Raw genomic sequence first — 23,461 nt, 5'->3', positions numbered from 1 at the left:
GTAAAGAAAGAGAGAAGGAAGGAGCAAAGGAGGGCAGGAGGAGGTAAAGAGAGGAGGAAGGAGCAAAGGAGGACAGGAGGAGGTAAAGAAAGAGGAGGAAGGAGCAAAGGAGGACAGGTGGAGGTAAAGAGAGGAGGAAGGAGCAAAGGAGGGCAGGAGGAGGTAAAGAAAGAGAGAAGGAAGGAGCAGGGGTGTGTCAGTGCACAGAAAATGAAAGTATCAGAGCAGCAGCAGGAGGAGGAGGAGAAGTAGGAGGAGGATAGAGATGCTGCGAAAGTGAAACTTCCTCCTCAGAAGCTTCGAGGCATCGGAGGTCTGCATCACTGGGTCCTGTTCTTAAACCCTGTGCAGGATTTGGTTTGGTTTGCAGGCACTGATCTGGATCCTGACGCTGAGGATGTGGTGTTTGTCCAGGCAGGATGGAGCAGGTGAGCTCATCTTTATTTGTTTTTTGTAAACTAATCAGCCTGTCATTGATGAGCTGTAGTAATCAATACATACAAACAGAAATTTCATGTTTAATAAATAATATTTACTGATGCATCAGTAACACATTGATATCTGTCTGTTCTGCTGTTAAACATTAATTTCTCAGTTTTCCTTCCCTGTTTATAAATATTTTCTGTCTGTCAGTGTCTTGTGACACTGTGATGATGAAAATCCTGAGAGTTACTGCCTGTGATTTCCAAAACTTTCACTTCTCCTATTAATTTCATGCTGATGGTGTGCATCCTGTTTCTCTAACAGGTGGGTGTGTTTTCAAAGTAAAAGTAAGGACAGAAGCTTTTCAAATCAAAGGTTTTCTTAAACAGATTCAGGTGAAATGGGAAAAAATGATGATCCTGATGGATATTTTTAATATCTTATTTTAAAGCTGCTCTTCATCATAAAACTCTGATCTGTAATCATTTATAATCAAAGGGTTAGTAGTTATCTGTGAAATTCAAAACAAACTTTATTCAAAAATTGTATGTTTCAGTTCAACTTGAATACGTTTGCAATGATGCAGGGTAAAACATGAAGGTTGATGTGCTGTCGGTCATTCTATTATTGTGTCTGATTTATAAAAACTACTGTTCCTTCATTGTTGTCTCTCGCGTTCAAATTCTGAAAGGTCCAGAAACTTCTGAGCTCAACTAAAATCCATTTGTTCGCCACAGAACACGGACTCCTCTTCAGGACTGAGCTTATTTTGAATGTTGTTGAATAAGAACTGGCTGAATCATTTTAACAGCACTAATTTTAACGCAGTGTGCATTTCCTGTTTGAGCCGTGGCGTAGCCCGTAGTAGGAGAAATCGATAATGCAGCCACAGATGTAATAGTCTGAATTTATTATAGATGTGAATTAAGTTGGCTCGTCTGTTTGAACAACTGGCTCAGTGCAAAGAAAGAAATAATGGGAACTTGTGTTTTTTCTATGTTCTTTTTTCATGTGTTTAATAGACATGAAAAACTTCTACAGTTTTCGAAACGTGTCTATGTTCTTTATGTCTAGGTTGGTTTCACTAATAATAAACATACATTTGCATAAAACATCCATGTTTGTCCATGTCCGTGTTGATGAGAGTATTAAAAACTGGAAAAGTATTAATTTAAGGTACATTTAGAACATTTAATCTGTTGACAGCCCTAATAACAACATATCAATAAAGTTGGTTTGAATGTTCAACAGGACGCCTTGAGAAGAACCAGAGAGCATGGGGGTGGAAACTGCCAAAACCGAAGATCTCGATAAAGTTCTGTAGGAACTGCAGGCAGCAGAACCACAACCAGAGTGCAGGTCAGAACCAGCAGAACTTCTAATGTTTTCAAGTACAACCCAGAAATCAGGAGGGCTCTCATCACAGCCAGAGGAAAAGAACCTGCAGAAACTTGCAGTTCAACTAGTAGAACCTCAGGTGTTGTGTGACACAGTATTTCTCTGCTTCATCCTGTTCTACTTCTTGCAGACTTGGAGCTCTGCAGTGTGGAGGAGCAGCAGCGGGAGGAGCTGTTGGAGAATGTCAGCAGGAGGTTGATTATGAGGGAGGAGCAGCTCTTCAATCAGGACTCCCCTTGTAAAGAAGAGAAGGAGCAGCTGCAGAAAGACCTCGAAGCCCTGATGGAGCAGATATGGAGTGTCGTCAAGAACACCTTCAGCTCCTCTTCTTCTGAGCAGCTAGAGGTCCTGAAGAGCGCCGTGATCTCCATCCAGCAACAGGAGGTCCAGGACCAGCGCTGGGCAGGCTGTTCAGAGGACGGTGTCCCAGAGTGGCGTCCTCAGAAGTGTCTCAGTACTCATATGACTCTGCTGCAGAACATGGTGGAGTCAAGGCTGACACAGGCGCCAGAGGACAACTCGAATGAAGCCATCGAACTGTCCTCACCTGTGAAGAACGAGGTGAGTCCTCACAACAACCGAGAGATGACAAAACCAGAATCTGTATGTCCAGATTTAGGAGCATGCAGCACTGGCTATACTGTCTCATCTCATCTCACATGCTCATGTTTGCAGGTGTGTCGTATGGGGAAGTGTGTGAATGAGGACCTAATGACGGTGGTCAGGAAGGTGAAGGACTGCTACCCTCCCCACATGGACATCCTGAACATCTACGCTGGACTCTACCATCAGAGGTTTTCTGCTCGGCTGAATGAGCTCGCTGCTTCTGGACTGGAAATAGACGACTGCAGCTACCTGCTGCTCTGGGTCAACCACTACTATCCACAGTGAGTGTCTCGTCCATCACTCACTCTGCTGTTTCGGTGCATTTAATGGACAACAAGGTGTCCAGTAATGGTTTTAAGTGGGAAAGAACCCTTGATAAGTTGGATTCTGTCTGATTCAGCAACATTTGGCAGCAACACTATTGAAACACTGCCATTTTGTTTCACTGCATTGTTTTAAGTGAGCCAAGGCCACGACAGTTCTTCACTGCTCCAGTGGATGTTTTAGCCATTTATTTCCTGTGTGTTTTACCTCAGTGACGTATTAAAACACAAGGAGCTGGATGGAAGGATAAAGACCACCTGTCTGGGGTCTCTGCTGCTGCCGCACCATCTGAACCAGCTGGAGGAGCAGTACCTGACCCACAAGGAGGTAAAATTGGTGCAATACTGATCTGAATCTGAAGTTGGTCTATGTTTTTGGAATATTTTGAGAAAGTACATGAATTATAGATGGTACATATACAGCATGTAGTCTTTATGTGCCCCCCCACAGTGGAAATGACCTGGCTGATACTGAACCAGAATTTCATATTCGAACTCTGGCCACCACAGCACCTGCTCTATGTCTGCACCTTTACCTCACATGGAAATATTGTCATGTGACAAACAGGTGTGTCGTTTGTTCTTTCTTTCCTCCAGAACAAAGTGGAGCTGTGGCTGACAAAGACAATAAGCAGAGAAGAAGAGAGCTGGCTGAGCGGCAGGAAACCTGAACTTATTGACAGTTATTACTTCAGCCCCCTGGCTATCGATGTCATAGAGGTGAGTCTGCATCAGTACAGGTGTGACACAGTCATCATAGAGGTTATAAAGATGGGGTAGGTGGCAAGTTTACCTGGATCTGTAGTTTTAGTTTCAGAGTGAAGAATATGTTGCTGTTTCCAGGTGATAGATGGGTCCCTGACTGAATTCAACTATGTGATCAGAGACCAGAGGAAGGCTGAGAGGATCACAGCTCACCTGGAGAACTTCCTGAGCAGGTAGAGCATGGCCACAGGTGAAAAGAACACTGCTAACTTTTAGATATGAGTGTAATAACATGCTGTGTGTGTCCAGCTACAAGAAACGTCTGAAGGAGTTTGTGAACAGAGATCACAGTAACGTCCACCCAGTGATCAAAGCTCACCTGGCCTGTGAGGAGCAGCTCAGGTGAGATGAAAGTGAAAGTGAAAGTGACTTATGTGGCCAAGTATGGTGACCCATACTTGGAATTTGACCCAAACTCGGAATTTGTGCTCTGCGTTTAACCCATCCCAAAGTGCACACACACAGCAGTGAACACACACACACTCTGTGAACACACACTCGGAGCAGTGGGCAGCCAGTGCTGCGGCGCCCGGGAAGCAGTTGGGGGGCCGATGCCTTGCTCAAAGGTCTCACCTCAGTCGTGGTATTGAGGGTGGACAGGGTGCTGGCTATTCACTCCGGACCTCAGACTCAAACCGACAATTTTCAGGTTACAAGTCCGACTCCGACTCATTTCCTTCTGTTACCAATCAGTGATTTAGTTTTTGTGTTGATTAACTGTGGGTGTTAAATGAGCACATTTAATAGCACTCACACAAACCAGTTTGCTTTTCATTAAGACGCTGAGTCCTCCTCAGTCACACTTACCTGTGCTGCTGTTGTCAGGCTCTCTGTAGCTGATTGGCTGTCTGGCTCTCCTCAGGGATTACATCACAGAGCAGGAAGGACCTCTGTCTGAGCAGCAGAGACATCGCTGTCTGGAAGTGCTGTCTGCACTGAGGGATTGTGGGTACAGGTGTTTGACTAGTCCTATTCACGACCAGCTGAAGGTACGAGACTTGTCAGTACAGATGTTTCTGCAGCAAAGTGATTGCTCACACCCGACAATATGACAGTCAGTGGTATAAGAGCTAACCCGTCAGCACGGTTCTCACTGTCCTCTGCTCGCATCCGTTAGACATTCTACCATCAGCTGTGGACCTCTGCCTGGTTGGACAGGTCACTTCCTGTTGTCAACTCGCTGCTGGATTCCCTGAACCAGCAACTGACAAGCCTGACTAACCTGAAACCAGCCTGCAGACAGGTGAGACTGTGTCTCTTCCTGCTTACCTGTTTGCTGAGCACCTGTCTGACCTCCTACCTATGTCTCTGCAGTCCCTGCTGGACGTCCTCCATCAAGACGTGGTTGTTCAGTATGTGAGGAGGATGATGAAGACCCGGCTGAAGAGCAATGAGCAGCAGGTGTGCGGAGCACAGCGGCTGATTGAAGACACTCAAATGATCCACCAGTTTTTCAGCGATGGGGTGAGAGTCATGTGCACTCATCCATGTGCGCACCCACAGCTGCTCTTCTTCTGATCTGTGATAACGTTTGCACGTTTTTTACTTTTTAAATATCATCACTTTAAATCCTGGTACTTCGTGAGACGTCATGCCAAAATCTGGTGCCTTTCCAGAGAAAAACACAGTTAGAAATCCAGAAGCATTCGTGTATTTTCAGCTAATTTCCTGAAAACCTCCCTCACAATTTCCTCAGCGACCAGGTATAAATTTGAGGGACTTCAGGTAGTTTGATTTCTGTTACTTTATACTTCTACTCCAGCTCCACGGACAGTATTGTTATTTTTACTGCACTATGGTTATCTGACAAAATTACTACATAGTTTACAAATGAACATAACTATGATCCATGTATAGTACTTCTGTCATCTGAAATTGACTCTACATTGCACAACACGTGGCCTTGTTAGATATAAAAATAGAATATTATAACTATCATAATTTTACACTGTGAGAGGAGCCATTCTGCCAAGAGGCATTTAGAAGATATTCTGTCCATCTGGATTGTTACTTTCAATACAGTTTTTTTTTTAAGTGTTTTGCTGGTATCACAGTATTTTCTTCCTCAGGACTACGGCGGCTCTTCATGGCTCGGTGAGATGCTCCAACGCATCGCTGAGATTCTCCGCCTGCAGGATCCTGAAAGTGTTCAGCTGGAGCTGGTCAGTCTGGCCAGGATGTTCCCTGACCTCAGGTATGCTCGCAGCTTTTTTTGTTTTTGGAATTGTGTTTTTATTAAACTTTAAGAACACATACAAATAAAACAATCCAAAAATAAATATGAAAAGAGAAAATAATGATTAAATACACATACACAATGAAAGAATAGTTAACTAATAATAATTTAAAAGAAAAAAAAGGGAATCCTGACAACATTTCAAAGGTTAAACAAATATACTTCAATAAGTAACAGTAACAAACAGTATTTTCTGTTGGAAAATATCTGACTTTAACTGTAAATCTGCAGTCATGTTCTCAAATATGTATATCTGCTTCAGTGTCTGTGTCCATTCCGTCAAAGTGGGTTCACTTCTCTTCATCCAGTTCACTGTGATAATCTTCCTAGCAACCATTAAAAGAATATGTAGTACAAGTTGTTGTGATTTTCTCAGATGATCTGAGGGAAAGCCATCCAGTAGAAAAATTAAAGGCTGCATTGGTATGTCACATCCTAGAATTTGTCAAATTTCCCTCTTAACTGCCTTCCAGTATAATTGTATTTTGGGGCATTCCCAAAATATATGAACATAGACCCCCCTTTTCCAAAATTTCTCCAACATTGTGATAATCGTGAAGAGCTATCAAATTTAGCAACCACAAGTGCTAAATTTCCAATCAAATTCCTTCCATGTTTGACTGCTAATACCCCTGTGACAACCAACACACATGTTTTCCCACATTTCATTCTATATTGTAATGTTCAGCTCTAATTCCCAATTTCTTTTAATATAAAACGAGTCATCGGATTTGTCCTCCAGTAGATTTCTATAAATGTGGGCTACATGATTTTTGGTGGGTATACCATGCTCAGTCACATTCATAAAGTATTTTTCAACATTTGTTGGGGGTCTTCTATCTCCCATTGTTTATTTTTAGTTAGTGTCTTAATTGTAAGTATCTGAAAAAATCATTAGATCTCAATGTAAACTTTTCTGATAGTTGAGAAAAAGATCTAAAAGTCTCCCCATCAAATAATTGATTTACTGTCTTTAAACCCTTCTCTTCCCACCTTTTGTAGGCACTATCTGACATGGAAGGGATAAAATCTGGGTTGCTTTTAATGGGTATTGCACGTGATAAAGCTATTGTTCCTTTAAACATTTTTTGTACAGAGGACCAAATTTTTACCATATGCTGAATAAGAAAATTTGTTTTCTTCACTCTTTTGTGCTTGTGAGTCTAAAAAAGGCAGAAGAGAGAGAGACTCCAGGAAGTGAATGCTGTTCAATAATGACCCACTCTGCCTCGTTACCAACTCCAAGCCAAGCAGATATAGATCTCAACTGAGCAGCCCAATAGTAGTATCTAATATTGGGAAGGCTCAAACCTCCCCTGTATTTGTCATAAATATTTTTAATCTTATTCTTGGTCTTCTATTTTGCCAAACAAATTTTGAAATCATTCTTTCTAATTGTTTGAATGCTGAGACTCGAATCCAAACTGGAAGGGATTGGAAGAGGAAGAGAAGTCTAGGAAGTACATTCATTTTCACAGTTTCTATCCTGCCGAACATAGAGAGAAGAGTACTTCCCATCTGGCTAAGTCTTTTTTTTATTATCTCAAAAAGCTTTGTGTAGTTTAGCAGTGTATGAACGTGATGGAGTGGGTGGAAGAATGACTCCCAAGTATCTAAATCCCTGACTAGACCGTCGTAATGACACCTCATCATCAAGTTGTTTGGGCCAATGACCAGATATCATCATTGCTTCTGATTTATCAGTATTTACTTTATATCCACTAACTAGTCCATAATAGGGCATTCTAAAAGAGCTGGAATACATGTAATAGGATTTTCAATAAATAATATTATGTCATCTGCGTATAACGATATCTTATGAGATTTTTCCTTATCTTTTATCCCCTGTATTCTAGGGTTACTCCTTAATTCGGCTATTGGCTCAATGCTTAAGTGCAAATAGTACTGGAGACATTGCATCTCCCTGACGAGTTCCTCTGCCTAATCTAAAGAACTCTGAACAGTGACCATTAACTCTGACCCTTGATTTAGTGTTTTTATAGAAAATCTTTACCCATTTGACAAATGTGTCATGAAATCCCATAGACTTAAGAATATGTTCCAAAAAGACCCACTCAACCCTATGAAATGCTTTCTCAGCATCTAAGCTTAGAAGCATTGAGGGAGTTTTACTTTCTTTTCATATTTGTTGTAGATTTAAAGCTCTTCTTATGTTATTTATTGCATATCTTTCATTAAGAAATCCGGTCTGATCTGGTTTAACTAATGTTTTTATATATTTTTGAATTCTATTTGATAACATTGAAGTTAGAATTTTCTTAACAAAGGAGGCTTATTTGTCTATAACTTGTACATTGTGTAGTCTTTTCCAATTGTGTGGAGGACAGTAATAATTGCATCAGACCTTGAGTTAGGTGGGTCCTTATTCTGCAATACATAGTTATACACCTTACATAAATTAGGTGCTAATTCATTGACAAATGTCTTATAGAATTCCCCTGAAAATCCATCTACCCCCGGTGACTTTTAATTTTGCTATGGTCTCCCTTACTTCTTCTTCCGTAAAAGCAGATATCATCTCCTTTGACTCTTCTTCTGTTAATTTATTCAACTCAGTTGATTGCAGAAATTGACTTTATCTTCTTTGTTTATATAATTCTTCCCTTCGTATAATTTTTTATAATAATCTTGAAATACATTAGCTATATCCATTGGTTGAGTTAAATATGTTGATGTGTCTGGATGTTTGATTTTTGGAACTACTCTATAATCGCAGCTTTTTACAGGTGATACAATCCGGCATATTCCCTCTCAGCCCTCGTACTTCACTCCTGTCGAGTTTGCTCACTATAAGGCAGCCAGGAAAGAGACTCACTGCAGGATTACTTAGTTTAGTTTAGTTTTGTGGGCACAGCTTTATTTGAGCAGGTAGACTGACAGCCCATTTGATTCACCTGTTTCCTCACACCAACCCTGACACAATGTCATGATGGTTGTTTCCTACAGGTCTGAGAGTTTCCAACTAGGCTGCATTAGGCCAGAACAGTGTCTGTAAAAGATGCTACCAGACCACCAGAGGTATTACAGTTTAACCTGACAGGAACATTAACGTCTGAACCATACTTTGTCTCAACCATCCAAGAGTTGTTGAGAGATTTCAGTGTGGATGACAGTGGAGGACCCTTCCTCAAGGCCATAGCATGTTACCAGACCAGGGTTCTCAATAACCCTGCAGCCAGAGTTCATCCATCACAATCTAAAATGTGGACAAATTTAAAATATATCATGTTTTTAATGTTAATACACACAGTTCACGCTGCAACAGACCATCAGGCCTTGTATTGGATGTCGGTTGATGTAGCCACCTGTTTAATATTCACATCACAGTCGACCCAGTTTACACTCTTTGCTTCCTCCTTGTCCACAAACTACACTGAACCTGAGACCAAGAACAAGAACTTGAGCTCCCACAGCAAAATGTTTGTGGGTCTATATTTCTCCTTTTCATGTCAACAGCACAGTTTTAGATTTCTTATATAAAAGATGAAGTTACAGCATCACATGTTTTTTGTGACAACAGCCCTGCCTCTGTATCAGGACTTTATTTGTCCTGCTCAGTCACATTAAACTGGTCCCAACATAGATGTTTTTAGTGATGCTCTGTGTGCTCTCTCCTCAGTGAGGATCACGTGTCGGCACTGCTGTCTCTGAAGATTGGCCTCTCAGCTGCTAACATTCGCTCCATCAGGCGGAGCGTGGAGGAGAACCGTCTCCATAATGTGTCTGTCAATCACAGCCCTGTATTCTTCTCAAGGGTTAAAGTCAAATGGATCAATAAGATCAATCATATAGTGCTGAAGACCTGATCAGTGTTAGCTTGGTAGCCTGTTAGCTTGTAATCTGTCACAGTAAACAGCATTTAAAATGTATATTTTTGTGGTTGCTGCTGTGTGACAGTGTTGTTGCTTTGTCATGTTAGTAAAAATGGACATTTATTTTGAAAGTTGTTGCTAGTAGTTACAGCCATGTTGCAGGATAGAACTAAACAAACACTTGCTGCAAGGCTTCAAAATTAAGCAATTAGCTGCACACATTAGTTTCAGATAATGTCAAAATGCATGTAACCTACTGTTTGCAAAAATCTCATATCTTGCCAGAAAACTCAATATTGTTGGTGTATTTTTTTTCTTGTATGGATCATTTCAGAAAAGACCTGTATGTATATACATATGTATAAGTTTATCTGAACACTGGAGACAGACAGTATTTGTTCTCTAATTTTGAAATTATTAGGTTAGATATTAAAGATTGATTCTTAATTATCACTAAATAGTTCAGAAGCTAAAGATGCTCCATTTACTGTGATAGTCATTGTGTTTTCTGTTGATCAGCATATCAATTAATCAACTAATTGTTTTGGCACAAGACTCCATAAATACATACATTGACAGAGCATACAGAGAACAGTGATGGTTTAAATTGGAGTTTAAATCTCAACAAATGTGTAAATGATTCAGATAATGCCATTAAGAACACAGCAGGCTTACAGTTTCAGGAACAACATTGAGATTTGCATAAAACATATACTCTGTAATGTATCAGATTCGAGTCAGATGATCTCTAAATTCAATGAATGTTAATTTCAGTTGAGTTTTTTTGGTGTCATGTCTTTCTCTTATTATTATCATGTGGTGAATGTTTTTGTCTTGTATGTTTGGTTCTTTATAGCAGGTCCTTATTTCTGGGTGAAAGGCAGGGGTCCAGGGTGGACCCCAGGTCACCAGTCCATCACAGGGCCACATAGAGACAAACAACCTCACACACTCACACTCACTCTTATGGGCAATTTAGAGTCACCAATCAACCTGACATACATGTTTTTGGACTGTGGGAGGAAACCAGAGTACCTGGAGAAAACCCACACAAGCACAGGGAGAACATGCAGACTCCACACAGAAAGGCCCCTGATGGGTTTCAAACCAGGAACCTTCTTGCTGTGAGGCAACAGTGCTAACCACTCATCTACCATGCTGCCCACACTTGTAGCTTTATAATTTTATTCCACTTAGTATTTTTTTTTTTAAGATTTTTAATTTCTTATTTATCTCACATCTTTGCTACTTTTGGCACTCTGCTGTGTGCTTGTACTTTGCTGTGGCAACAATGCAATTTCCCCATTGTAGGACAAATAAAGGTTTTCTTATCTTAATAATAATAAATTTTATTTACAGGTGCCTTTCTAGCACTCAAGGATACTGTACAAAAAATGCAAAACAAAAAATAAGACCATAAAACTTATACAAGATGCAAGAAAAACAGATAAAAAGTAGACAATGCAGTTCTAAACAATGTGGATTTAAAAAGTGGAAATGAGATAATATTTCTGAGTTCAGGTCTCATTGAGTTCCAGAGCCAGAGAGCACAGTGGCTGAAAGCTCTGCTCCCCATGGTGGTGAGGCGGATGGAGGGGACAGTCAAGTGGATGAAGGAGGATGATCTGAGGGTACGAGAGGGAGTGGCAACATGGACAAGTTTGGATTGATATGGAGGGGCAAGGTTATGAATGGCCTTGAATGTTAACAGAAGGATTTTGAATTCAATACAGAATTGTGGAGAGTGGAGGTGGTTCTAGTGTTGATGTGGGCAGCTGAATTCTGAACCAGCTTAAGGGATTTGTGAGTGAGACCAAAGAGGAGGGAGTTGCAATAGTCCAAATGAGAAGTGAAGGCTATGAAGGAAGATAGCAGTGGCGGGGGGGGTGAGAAAGGGGCAGAGGTGGTTCATTTTACGTAAGTAAAAGTATGCAGTCTGGGTAATGTTGTTGATGTGCGATTGGAAAGATAGAGTACTGTTGAGGACACTCAGACTCTTAACCTGTGAGGAGGGGGAACAGAGCAGTTGTCAGTAAGGGAAAAACTGACAGTTTTGGATAGTGTTGATTTTGTACCAATAAGGAGAACCTCCATTTAATTTTAGAGAATTTTTAAAAGAACCAGGACTTGATTTCTACCATGCAATCAGTGAGTGAAGAGGGTGGGAGATTGGAAATTGGTTTACTTGTGAGGTAGAGTTGGGTGTCGTCCGCGTAACAGTGAAAGTTGATATATTTGCAGAAGATATTGCCAAGGGGAAAGAGGTAAATGATGAAGAGAAGGGGGCCCAGAACAGAGCCCTGGGGCACACCTGAAGTGACTTAGATGAGAAAGATTTAAGCTGAATGAACTGCTTATGTTATTATTACAATATTGACGTATTGGTTTATTAATCAGAGACAGTGTACAATTTGGCACATGTACATCCAATTGGCTACACTTCCTTTAAAGGAGCACTTAGCTGCTTTATGGAGATTACAATAAAAGGCAGCATCTGCAGTTGGAGGTGGAAATAATCAGACCTGCTCTGCTGTCAGTGACCTGCACATGTGCCTAATTGTTATTTAATGAATTATCTTGTTTTGGTTTGGCCACTGGTCTGAATAAATATTAATCAACATAATAAATAAATGCCAGTATGTTACACTCTGCTGCTCCCTGCTGGTCACACATTGACTAGGAAAGTAAGTTAAAACCTGGTTAAAACAAAACAAAACAAAAAATACATTTTTATTATATTTATTCTTTCAATTCCCAATTATTTGGGGATAGAGAGGGTTATGTTATTGTTTGGGGTTAGGGTTATGTTGTTTGTGTTAGGGTCATGTTGTTGTTGTCTGGCTTAAGGTCATATTGTTGTTTGGGTTTGTTCCCCTATTTCTGTCCAATCACCCTAGCAACAACAAACGCCACCGATCGTCCAGACTGACCAATCACGTCCCACGCTGACCCTTACGTCACATCCTGTCAGCGCGCTGGGTTTGGTTAATCCTCCATCTTGGCGGTGGCTAGCGGAACGGCTAGCGGAGAGTCTCTCTGGGGAGGACGATGAGGAACTGTACGGACCGAACCCGCTGTTGAGCTGACCGAACCGGACCTGTCTCATCAAGCCGAACCCGAGTCCTACAGGCAGACCTGGTCTGAAAACACAGCCGCTGTTGGTGGTCCGGGCGGGTAACTTAACGTTAGCCAGCAGGAGGAACTGTTGCTGCGGGTTAGTTTGGATCGATGCTGCGAGAGAAACCGAGCCGACCAGGGACAGACAACCCACTGGTCCTGTAGCCAGGACTGGAGCCAGGGATGCCGGGTAAAGACCTGCTTAGATAAAACCGACGTGAAGGTAAAGCTTCCACAGACAGTCCGCTAAGTTGGGGCAGGTGTTCCGGGGCGGACGAGCGGCTTCATGACCGAATCTCCGTCACACTGACCCGGGTAACATGTCCGCCAGGACCCCCCTGCCCACTGTCAACGAGCGGGACACCGAAAACGTGAGTTTAAATCAGATTTAACGCGGTTTTTACCGGTTTTTCAGTAAAGTTGGGTAAACGACCACACAAACACAAGAGACGTTGTAAAAGTTTCTTCCAAATCGGAATCACCTGAGCTTAGGGTCTCCTGGGCTCATTCAGTATCACCTGGGTTACCTGTGTGACCTGTGTGAATGCGGCTCATCTTCGTCCCTGGCCTCTTGAAGCTTCCTGGTCATTCTGAGGGTTTTATCGGATCTCTGGATGATTCCAAGCTTGATTTACCGGCTTATTGGCGAGGTTCTGGTTTATTCAGAGGTTCTACATGTTCTGTAGGAGACTTTAGTTGGTTCAAAAAGTTTTGAAGGATACTGGACTTTGGTGCTTTGGTAGAATGTGGCTTGTAATGTTGTTCAGATACCATGAGTGAAAGTTGTCGTTTTGTGTAGCTGCTGATTTGATTTTGTGTTACAATGGACTGTCTGACTGCTCAGGTGTATCTACCTGTCTGACACTACCATTGTTCCATTGTCAGCAGCAGAGCCCGTTACCCAGTCAGTGTCCAGTGTGTCATGTGGGCACTGTGATTGATCACATGTTTCCTCCTGGCCAGTGGTCGGTGTAGATTTATGTGGTCTGTGTATGGAGGGAGCCGTGGTCTGGTCTCTGAACATCACAATGAAAGGTTTCAGCATAAAGCAGCAACTCTGTGCAGTGAGTATCTGATCTGACCCAGTTCATCTGGTCTGTAGTTATTTTAGGCTGCAGCAGGGACTCAGCTCATCTGCCTGTCTGGGTGGATGTCGTTGTTTTTTGAAGCTGTGTGAAGGTGGATATCGGTGGTGCAGAGGATATAAAACCGGGTTTTGTGTAAATCTGCTGAGGGAGGTCTGTGTTCTACAGGACTATGATTCTGGATTCAGGCTGAGGAAGTTTGTTGTATGTTTCCTCCATGTTTATGTTATGTCTGATGTTAACTAAAAGGATGAAGCCTTCACAAAGTAAACCTGCCGTACAGTCTTAACGAGAGCTGCAACCAGCCGTTCCTTTATTTATTTTGTCTATAAAACACCATAGAATAAAAAGAGTCCTGTGTGGCATTTTACTATGAAATTATTCTCTGACATTAATTGAGTAAACAGCAGGGTAAACACCGTAATGATGTGCAGATGAACTGGTAATAAAGACAATAGTTATTACAGCCCTGTCAGGTTTTGTGTCTGGAACAGCGAACATGGTTTTTCTGCTGGTTGCACTGACTTGTCTCAACACGAGTCTCTGTCGTCATTTATTGGCTTAATATCTGATCACCGAAGAATAAAAGTTTCACTGTTTGCAGGATGTGTATCTGTGATTTGTTCAACTGGCGTCATCTCTGTGTGATGTATTTTTATTTCCCAGCATACCTCAGTGGATGATGGACGGAGCGAGCTGGCGTCCCGCTCCGTCCGCTCTGCTCGCTGTAAAACGTCTTGGTCCAACACCGGAGATGAGTCGCCACACGTCGGGAACTACCGACTGCTGAAAACCATCGGGAAGGGAAACTTTGCTAAAGTCAAACTGGCTCGACACATCCTGACGGGGCGAGAGGTGAGATCAACAGACAGAGAGGCTGCTGGGAAAGACTACTGATACACCTACAGCACGGTATCAATCAGCTGTGTCTCCCTGACAGGTGGCGATCAAAATTATTGATAAGACTCAGCTGAACCCCACCAGCCTGCAGAAGGTAAGACACAGCCTGGAACTAGTCTATTTTCAGGTCTGCAGGTTCTGAGGAGCAGCAGTAAAAGTGGGACAGAAAAGCTCAGATTTAAGAGTAAATTCTTTTCGTTCCAGGCTCTTGTGGGACTGAGTCCAGCATCCATCTTGTTCCTTTATATGTGAGAAGGGGGAAACCCTCATAGATTAGAAATGACCCTATGTGACTATCACTGCTGTCAGTCGTGATGACCACTATGTGATCAGTCAGGAGGCTTGAATCAATCACAGAGCTCTGATATGGTCTGACCTGCTCTGTGTGTGTCCTGTAATCAGCTGTCCAGGTTATTGATTAGGTTTGTTTTGCACTGGCTCACCAATCAGAAGTGCTGTGACCTGTGTTGTACAAAGTGCTGCTTCAGGGATAATGCAACTGTAGCCTGACTGATTCTGCACATTTCAAGCTCGTATTGATATTTGAGAGTTAAAAAAATCTGATATCATCTGACACAAACCAACATGATTGATCAGGATCCTTCTATGAGGCTGTTTGGGACATTTTACAGCACAAATCACAGACTATTGACACACATTTGAAGAAATGTTTTTATTTTTAGAAAAATAATGACCGGCTGTGTCTTGTTATCAGATTATAAAACCTGGATGGCTCTTTGTTAAGAATCATTTGGGTTTCGATCAGTGTCATACAAAGTGCTGCTACATTAAAAATTCAGCCTGAAGTTTGAAGTTTGGCAGGTTTATGCCATTACCAATATCTGATAACTATGTAGTAGATAGTTATAAAACCTATTTTTACACAGGGCGGCCTCTAGCACAGCATTACAAACTAATAATGTCCAGCAGACACCTGAGCAATGTCAGGGGGTGAAGGAGGGTTGAGGCATGTATGAGGGTTAAATTCACGTCACTGTATTGGTTTGAATGCAGGATAATCCGCCCTCAGACATGCGTGTGGCGTTTCTGTGCTTAGTAATTATTAGCAGACATGCAGTGTGATCTGTACAGATAGGCATATAAACGTGTCTTTGCTTCTCAGCTCTTCAGAGAAGTCAGAATAATGAAGATCTTAAATCACCCAAACATAGGTGAGTAAAGTAGAACCGTTCAGACATCTTCCTGCCTGTCTCCTGTTTCCTCACCTGTGTGACGCTACACACTGCCTGCCACTCTGACTCCCCGTGTCTCCCTGTAGTGAAGCTGTTTGAGGTGATAGAAACAGAGAAGACTCTCTACCTGGTGATGGAGTACGCCAGCGGAGGTCAGTCCCATCTTTACCTTTACTGGGTTCAGAGCAGGTTTAACAGCTGGTTGTTACAGTTGTGTGACCTCTGACCTCTGAGAGGTTCACTGTCAATGTGTTTCTGCTGGAGGTCACCTTCATGTATGTGTGTGCAGGGGAAGTGTTTGACTACCTCGTAGCTCATGGGAGGATGAAGGAGAAGGAGGCCAGAGCTAAATTTAGACAGGTAATACACTCCGCACACATACACTGTCGTTACCATGATGACATCCTGGCGATGCATCCCATAATACTGTACTGAAATATGCGTCAAAGATGTCTCCTTCAAGAAGTACTCTTTCTCACGGTAAAGTTTGACTGTCTCATCAGGTTATTTCACCCCAGAGCCTTTAATATAGACAGCAAAACTAATCTGAACCTGTCTGTGGCCTGTCTGTGGCCTGTCTGTGGCCTGTCTGTGGCCTGTCTGTGGCCTGTCTGTGGCCTGTCTGTGGCCTGTCTGTGGCCTGTCTGTGGCCTGTCTGTGGCCTGTCTGTGGCCTGTCTGTGGCCTGTCTGTGGCCTGTCTGTGGCCTGTCTGTCTCCACAGATCGTGTCTGCCGTCCAGTACTGCCATCAGAAGCACATAGTTCACCGTGACCTGAAGGTAAAATTCAGATTTCCCAACAGACTTTAAACACATCATGAGCATACATTAAAAACCTGGTGCTGATTTCACCTGGTCTCCCTCCTCCTCACACTGCTCTCTACCCCCACCTCCTCCTGCAGGCAGAGAACCTCCTCCTGGACGCTGACATGAATATTAAAATAGCAGATTTTGGGTTCAGTAATGAGTTTACTGTCGGTGGGAAACTCGACACTTTCTGTGGTTCTCCTCCATATGCTGCTCCTGAACTCTTCCAGGTATCAATTGACTCATTCATGTGTCTGTTTATCTAGTTTGATAACTAACCACACCCTGTAGTTGTCAATTATCACAATAGTTTGACACTTCGTATATCCTGACCTGTACAATTCTATAGGGCTGATACTAGCGTAGTAAATATTTTGGCAGTAAACTGGTTAGACAGTGATATGATCAGGTCGGCTCTTTAGATCAGGGGTTGGGTGGTTGAAACGTTCGAGCAGTAGGTAGGTGCCTGTAATGTGCGCTGGTAGGTAAGTAGTCTAAAATGTGTGCGTGTGTGTGTGTGTGTGTGTGTGTGTGTGTGTGTGTGTGTGTGTGTGTGTGTGTGTGTGCGCGCGCGCGCGCGCTATGCTGTGTGCTGTGCGCTGTGCGTGTTTCAGGGTAAGAAGTACGATGGGCCGGAGGTGGATGTATGGAGTCTGGGTGTGATCCTCTACACTCTGGTCAGTGGATCTCTGCCATTTGATGGACAGAACCTCAAGGTCTGTAACACAGACACCGACAGAGAGGGGTAAAGGGTCAGTCCGACATTTAGATTCTGTTCAGTAACATGGAGTCCTGGTGCCTCGGATCTTTTTATTCACATGTAGACACTCACAGGGATAGTCAAACATTTCAGTAAACCCTCTTCTTCTCTGGTTAGTCCAGAGTTACATGATCTGGAGTTGGATTAGCCTAGCTTAGCACAAAGACTCATCAGCTCTAAGTGTCTCTGACATGTTTTCAGAACAGTGCTGTTCCTTTGAATGACACGGTGTCTGTGTGTAGGAGCTGAGAGAGCGAGTGCTGCGAGGTAAATATCGAATCCCCTTCTACATGTCGACTGACTGCGAGAACCTGCTGAAACGTTTCCTGGTGCTGAACCCGGGGAAACGAGGAACCCTGGAGGTCTGAACATATCATCAATATATCAACAATACATTATCAATACAGTAGCAACACCAGAGATCAGTTCACTGGAGAAACACAGACAGGTGCACAGTCAGACAGACAGTTTTTGTAGCCGAGCTGTTTGACCTGCCGGATACAGGTGGAACTCTGAGACTATGATTGAAAACATAACATCAGACTTTATTGATCCTTTATTTGGATGGTGTTACCAGTGTGTTACTTCAGAGTTTTGAATGTTTCCTCTAGCAAATCATGAAGGATCGCTGGATCAATGCTGGTTTTGATGAGGAGGAGCTGAAGCCCTTCATGGAACCGGAGCTGGACATCAGGGACCAGAAGAGAATCGGTACTCGCTCAAATACTTGATTTGTTATAGTGAAGCTCTGCAGAATGCACATAACCACACAGAGGCAATCAGGCTTGAACTCAGCATTTGTGCGGTTAGATGTTTTGTTGTTTGTCTGCTTCTGAATAATTCCACCATGCACGATTTAAATGTAAGGGGGTCACAGACTTGAAAAGCAGAAGGAAGAGCTTTCTGCTGCAGCTCCAAGTCTTAGGTGTTGGAGGTCGGCGGTGCTGGGCACCGTCACCGTGCAGGAAGTAACTGTTCTGATGCTGCATGTGGTGTTTCAGACATTATGGTGGGGATGGGTTACTCCAGAGAGGAGATCAACGATTCACTCACCAAGATGAAGTACGATGACATCACAGCCACCTACCTGCTGCTGGGACGCAAGACTGCTGAGGTCAGTGGTTACCATGGTAACAGCAGATGCGGAGACCCCCTGCACTAAATGTTCGTGAGTTGTAACTGATGTCTGTTTGGGCTTCAGGTGGATGTGAATGACTTATCATCGTCTTTGCTCAAACCTCATCCAACCAGCAGCAGTCAGTCTCCCGCCCACCTCCTCTCCGCCCGCTCCTCCTCCAAACAGAGGAGGTACAGCGACCAAGGTACACACACAGACCAGAACCAGGCTTTAATCCAGATTGCATCCCCAGGCAGGTTTGTTTTATAACTGCTTCTGCCTTGTCTGCAGTGTGTCCTGTGTCCTCGGCCGCTCCTCAGCCCAGGAGGAGTCAGACGGCAGCGTCACCAGAGCAGGAAGCAAAGCCCGGGCCTGTGGAGGGGGGCAGTCCTCTGCTGGGGAACGCCAACAACCCCAACATGGCCGACATCCCTGAGCGGAGGAAGCTGTCAGCCACACCCACTGTGAGCTCACCTGTTAGACAGGTGTCAGTCCTCAGTCCTCAGAGGAAACCTTAGACTGGTTTAAGTTATGAGTCTGGCACACACACATTCCTGATTTTCTTATTACTATTGTTGTTTGGACAGGTTATTTTATCATGAAACAAAGACAGATGGTGGGTTGGACACTGATCAAGGAAAATCACAGCTAAATGTGTTTTCTGTTCTCCGCCTAGTTTTAGTCACTCTGTAAATAAACTTTATCTAAATTATTTAGAATCCAAATTTTACAGCAGTTTAATATTGTCTTGGTTTCCATCATCTGTTAATAATTCAGTTCTGTGTAATTGATTAGTGGATTAGTCAACAGATGGACACAGTTATGTGGAATGAATTATCAAAGTCTTGTTTATCAAATTGGATGTTTCTGATTGTCAGTGTTTCTAACTCTTGTGTGTTGAACTGTGTCAGGGAGGAGCATCCAGCATGACGAGGAGGAACACATATGTTTGCAGTGAGAGGAACTCGACAGACCGACACTCTGTGGTCCAGAACGGCAAAGAGAACAGGTATGAGTGTGCTCCGGTAATGTACATTTTAGTCAGCATCAGCTCCTGCACAACAAAAAAAATTGCACAACTGAGCAGCTGTTGCCGCCCCACACAAGCCTGGGGGCAAAGGGCATTACACATTTTACATTAGACAAAGTGTTGCCCCAGTCCTCTGGGAACATTGGGCACAGGTTACGACCTTATATTTATTTAATTTTTTCATGGAGCTAATTATTTTGAATGGACCCCAACCCTCCAGCTCAGTGACAACCCCCACGCATCAGTCAGGGGGCGGAGCCTCCACCCACAGTGTGAGCAGTGGAGCAACTCCCCCCGATCGGCTGCGTTTCCCCCGGGGGACGGCGAGTCGCAGCACCTTCCATGGCGGTCAGCTCAGAGAGAGACGCACTGCAACCTACAATGGCCCCCCTGCCTCCCCCACCCTGTCACATGACGCCTCGCCTCTCACCCAGTCACGAGCCAGAGGGTCCATCAACCTGTTCTCGAGACTGACCTCCAAACTCACACGCAGGTACAGCAATACAAGGCCACATGAGAGGTTGTTTATTGTTGGGGGATTGTGTCCAAAGGTCCTAAATTTGTCTCCATATTGGTTTTTACCTGTGAACGACAGGTGAGTTCATCTGAGAGCACCCAGAGTCTGAATTAGACCTGAAAACCGAAAATCCTGTTTCTTCTTCTGTCTCTGCTGCTGTTTGTCTCTCATTTTCCTTCGGCTCTTCATTAATGACACTGAACCTCTTTCCTTCTTTCCTTCTCTGTTTCCTTGCTTCCTTGCTGTCAGGGGTGTTTCAGAGGTTGAGAGGAACGGGAGGCCTGAAGGGTCCAGGTGAGTCAACAGGAGACAGATTCAAATTTTAAATCAAGAGTTTTCAGAAATTAAACTACTGTGAGGATTTTTTAAAGATGAACTTTTTCAGTAGAAAACAGAATCAAAATTATAAAATAATGTTTAAACAACGATTGAGGAGGAGGAAAATGCAATAAAGGAAAGGAGAAGCACTGTGTTGCAGGTGAGAAGTCAGGATGTTAAAGACAATGTTGATCCACAGTGCAACTTACTGCCCCAGTTCTGCAAAAACTGTTCAGGTTTTTTTATTTACATACACAAAGTATCTCCAGGTCATGGTTTCATCAGCAAACACACAGTCTGTTAGATGTGTTTGAACTCTTGTGTAGAAATGTGTATGAATGACAGTGCAAACTGTTAAATGGTACTGAGTGACGAGCAGAATCAATATTGGATATGTTAGATTAAATCATTTAGTCAGATGAAAAAGAACAGTGAGCCCGGTGAACCTCGGAGAACCCTGAGGAACAACAGTCTGGAGTTTTACTGTGTGAAAACAGAAGTCCATCGTGTTAACAAACTTTCTCTGTGTATGAATTTTAACCATCCTCATGTGCCCCCTCTTTCTTCCAGTCGCAACATTTCATCTGATCAGAAGGAGGAGCCAGGGTCTCCTGCTGCTCCTCACTTCAGGGAGTCAAAACCTCGCTCCCTGAGGTTCACCTGGAGCATGAAGACTACATCGTCCATGGAGCCTCTGGACATGATGAGGGAGATCAGGAAAGTCCTGGATGCCAACAACTGTGACTATGAGCAGCGTGAGCGCTTCCTTCTGCTCTGCGTCCATGGAGACGGGCACGCCGACAGCCTCGTCCAATGGGAGATGGAAGTGTGCAAATTGCCGCGCCTCTCGCTCAATGGAGTCCGATTCAAACGGATTTCAGGAACGTCCATCGCCTTTAAGAACATTGCCTCCAAGATTGCCAATGAACTCAAGCTGTAGGGACAGAGAGCGACAGGTATAGTGAAAAGACGGACAGGGGTTTGTTGCTGCCATGGTTCAGTCTGTGCTGGCACATCTTAGGTCTGATAACCGTAACTGGAATACCGTATTTTCTGGACTATAAGTTGTACCAGAATCTGAGTCACTCTTAAAAAAAACTGCCCTATTGAACAGAAAAAAATGTTAAGTTGTTTCAGTGTATAATTATAATTGTGTATAATTCGCATTTCTGTTTATACTAATTACAGTCTTCATTTCTACGTGTTACACTAGGAGTTAGAGTTTAGGGTGAACAGAAACGTTTTTACATTTTTACAGAGCAGTATTATCTTCAGTTGAGCTAACGCTAATGACTATTCTACAAAATGACATATTAGTCGCTTCTGAAAAAAAGTGCAACTTATAGCCCAGAAAATACGGTAACTGAGTCGCAGCATCACTAAGGGCTTTCTTTCTGAACACTGCAGCCGTCAATCAGTAGGAAGTTAATCTGCACATATTTGAATAATCAGATAATTTTGAATTAAAATTGTCTTTTTTCAGCCAGTTTCATCGTTCAGTCTGTTGATGTTTTAGTCATCACGAACTTCCTTCACTTTTCTTCTTGTTCAGACCTTCCTCTTTCTTCCCATGTTACAAACATCACATGATCATCATGACGACGCCAGTGTCTCTAATGTGATTGGTTTCAGCTGTTGTCTTTGTTTGATCATCAATATTCACTGATTATTGATTATTGATGATGCAGCCTGGAAGGTAATGATCTCTCTCTCTCCTCTCTCTCTCTCATTAAGGCTCTGTTGTCTGTTTGTGTACGGGGTTTCCTTCACCTGCTACCAGCACAGCAGGGGCACCTCCACATCACACTGCTAACCGAATAACCATGACTGACTGCTGCAAAGGATCATGGAACTTGGTGCCCAGTGTCATCAAGCAAAAACACACGAGCTGTTCTGCTGGGATGTAGTTTTACATTTAAATACCGGAAGTTCTAGCGGTGACTGACCTGCAGGTGATTGGGTCCCACCCATAAGAAAAGAGGAAAGGTGGAGTCAGATTGAAGGGGTGGGGTCACGTGGACCCAGACAGGTTGGTGTGTCAGTGTTTGTGAATGTAAATAGTTTGTCTGACAGAGACTCAACTGTTTTCATGTTGATTCATTTCCTCTTTTGTACATGTGATCAGTCAGCTGACTGTCAGCTGATCGTCAGCTGACCATTGTTGTTTGTTAACTGAACCTTGGGTTCACCTGTGTCTCATTAAACGCCTTGAACACAGAACAGCTTCTTGTCTGGACGGAGTCTTTTTGAATGACAAAAACTACAGAAGCCCAAAAGGGTCATGGTGAGGGTTCATGCACAGTTTTTGTGTTTTTCTGTGAAAATCAGCTGATGTGTTCAGCTTTTCACTTTGATGCTCCCCCCGTTTCCTGAGTGACACTCACTCCAGACTTGATCAGTGAATCCTGATCCCAGGTCCACTCAAGTTTGGAAATTGGTCCTTGTTTGGATCTGGTTTTTGAATTATCCACATTTCCTAAACGTAGATGCTCTGATCACAGTTTGACTCAGATGATCTTCTATTATTATTGTTGATTATTATGATTGATTATCTGTCAAAGAAGGAAAAGTAGTTCTTACGTGCTGTAAATATCCATGTAGGGATGTTGGTCAAGCTTCATGTTGATGTGCTGACTAGTTAAGTTGTTTCTAACTGGTGGTGATTAACAAATAAAACGTCACCCACTCAGCAGTTTATTCTTACAAAAAAATTCATATATTCATTTCCACCGGTCAACCTGCAAAATCGACTCAGTTTTACTCACTTTCTTTCTGATCCACAGCTGAGAAGTTTTGTTTTCTAGGAAATTGATGGAAACGGACGCCTGTTTATTTAGGGGCTGAATGAGTGAAGCAGCAAATACTTTGTTCCTGTTACTAAAGTCTGAGGGACGTTTCAGGATAATAGATGCTCATTAAACTACAGTATCACCAAACTTGTTCATGTTTACGTGTGTTAAAGAGAAGACGGTGAGTGTATCAGTCAAATAAATATGATTTCACACTGACTTTACTGCCTCTGATACCTGAGATT

General features: G+C 43.0%; 2 protein-coding genes across 5 annotated transcripts; both read left to right on the top strand.

The window, feature by feature from the left end:
* Positions 1-297: 297 nt before the first annotated feature.
* tnfaip2a (tumor necrosis factor, alpha-induced protein 2a) lies at positions 298-10,460 on the top strand. Its single transcript, XM_026308232.1, has 13 exons — positions 298-428; positions 1,675-1,782; positions 1,952-2,382; positions 2,497-2,708; positions 2,964-3,078; positions 3,348-3,470; positions 3,594-3,688; positions 3,765-3,857; positions 4,378-4,504; positions 4,633-4,758; positions 4,830-4,979; positions 5,585-5,709; positions 9,392-10,460. The coding sequence occupies exons 1-13, from the start codon at positions 398-400 to the stop codon at positions 9,576-9,578; spliced, it is 1,923 nt and encodes a 640-aa protein (XP_026164017.1). The 5' UTR covers positions 298-397; the 3' UTR covers positions 9,579-10,460.
* A 2,105-nt stretch (positions 10,461-12,565) lies between these two features.
* Positions 12,566-22,649, top strand: LOC113131182 (MAP/microtubule affinity-regulating kinase 3-like). Of its 4 annotated transcripts, none has more exons than XM_026308170.2 (19): positions 12,566-13,072; positions 14,453-14,641; positions 14,727-14,780; positions 15,810-15,858; positions 15,966-16,031; positions 16,169-16,239; positions 16,602-16,658; positions 16,781-16,915; positions 17,300-17,401; positions 17,688-17,807; positions 18,057-18,156; positions 18,447-18,559; positions 18,647-18,767; positions 18,854-19,026; positions 19,474-19,571; positions 19,813-20,085; positions 20,359-20,403; positions 20,998-21,383; positions 22,162-22,649. In XM_026308170.2, the coding sequence occupies exons 1-18, from the start codon at positions 13,022-13,024 to the stop codon at positions 21,365-21,367; spliced, it is 2,187 nt and encodes a 728-aa protein (XP_026163955.1). In that variant the 5' UTR covers positions 12,566-13,021; the 3' UTR covers positions 21,368-21,383; positions 22,162-22,649. The 4 variants fall into 4 exon arrangements, with proteins under 4 accessions (XP_026163955.1, XP_026163957.1, XP_026163954.1 ...); XM_026308169.2 differs by lacking the exon at positions 12,566-13,072 and adding an exon at positions 13,613-13,765; XM_026308172.2 differs by lacking the exon at positions 20,359-20,403.
* The last annotated feature ends 812 nt before the right edge of the window (positions 22,650-23,461 follow it).

The sequence above is a fragment of the Mastacembelus armatus genome, unplaced genomic scaffold (assembly GCF_900324485.2).
Source record: "Mastacembelus armatus unplaced genomic scaffold, fMasArm1.2, whole genome shotgun sequence".
Taxonomy (NCBI): Eukaryota; Metazoa; Chordata; class Actinopteri; order Synbranchiformes; family Mastacembelidae; genus Mastacembelus; species Mastacembelus armatus.
This window is presented reverse-complemented; position numbering and strand designations above follow the sequence as displayed.

What these genes read in the sequence shown, in the direction of transcription:
- LOC113131182 (XM_026308169.2), top strand. Translation starts at nt 13,694, where the DNA reads ATGGAGGGAGCCGTGGTCTGGTCTCTGAACATCACAATGAAAGGTTTC. An exon ending in CTTAAATCACCCAAACATAG is followed by an intron (nt 15,859 to 15,965) that starts GTGAGTAAAGTA and finishes GTCTCCCTGTAG; the next exon opens with TGAAGCTGTTTGAGGTGATA. An exon ending in CCAGAGCTAAATTTAGACAG is followed by an intron (nt 16,240 to 16,601) that starts GTAATACACTCC and finishes CTGTCTCCACAG; the next exon opens with ATCGTGTCTGCCGTCCAGTA.
- tnfaip2a (XM_026308232.1), top strand. Translation starts at nt 398, where the DNA reads ATGTGGTGTTTGTCCAGGCAGGATGGAGCAG. An exon ending in GTCAACCACTACTATCCACA is followed by an intron (nt 2,709 to 2,963) that starts GTGAGTGTCTCG and finishes GTTTTACCTCAG; the next exon opens with TGACGTATTAAAACACAAGG. An exon ending in AGTACCTGACCCACAAGGAG is followed by an intron (nt 3,079 to 3,347) that starts GTAAAATTGGTG and finishes TCTTTCCTCCAG; the next exon opens with AACAAAGTGGAGCTGTGGCT.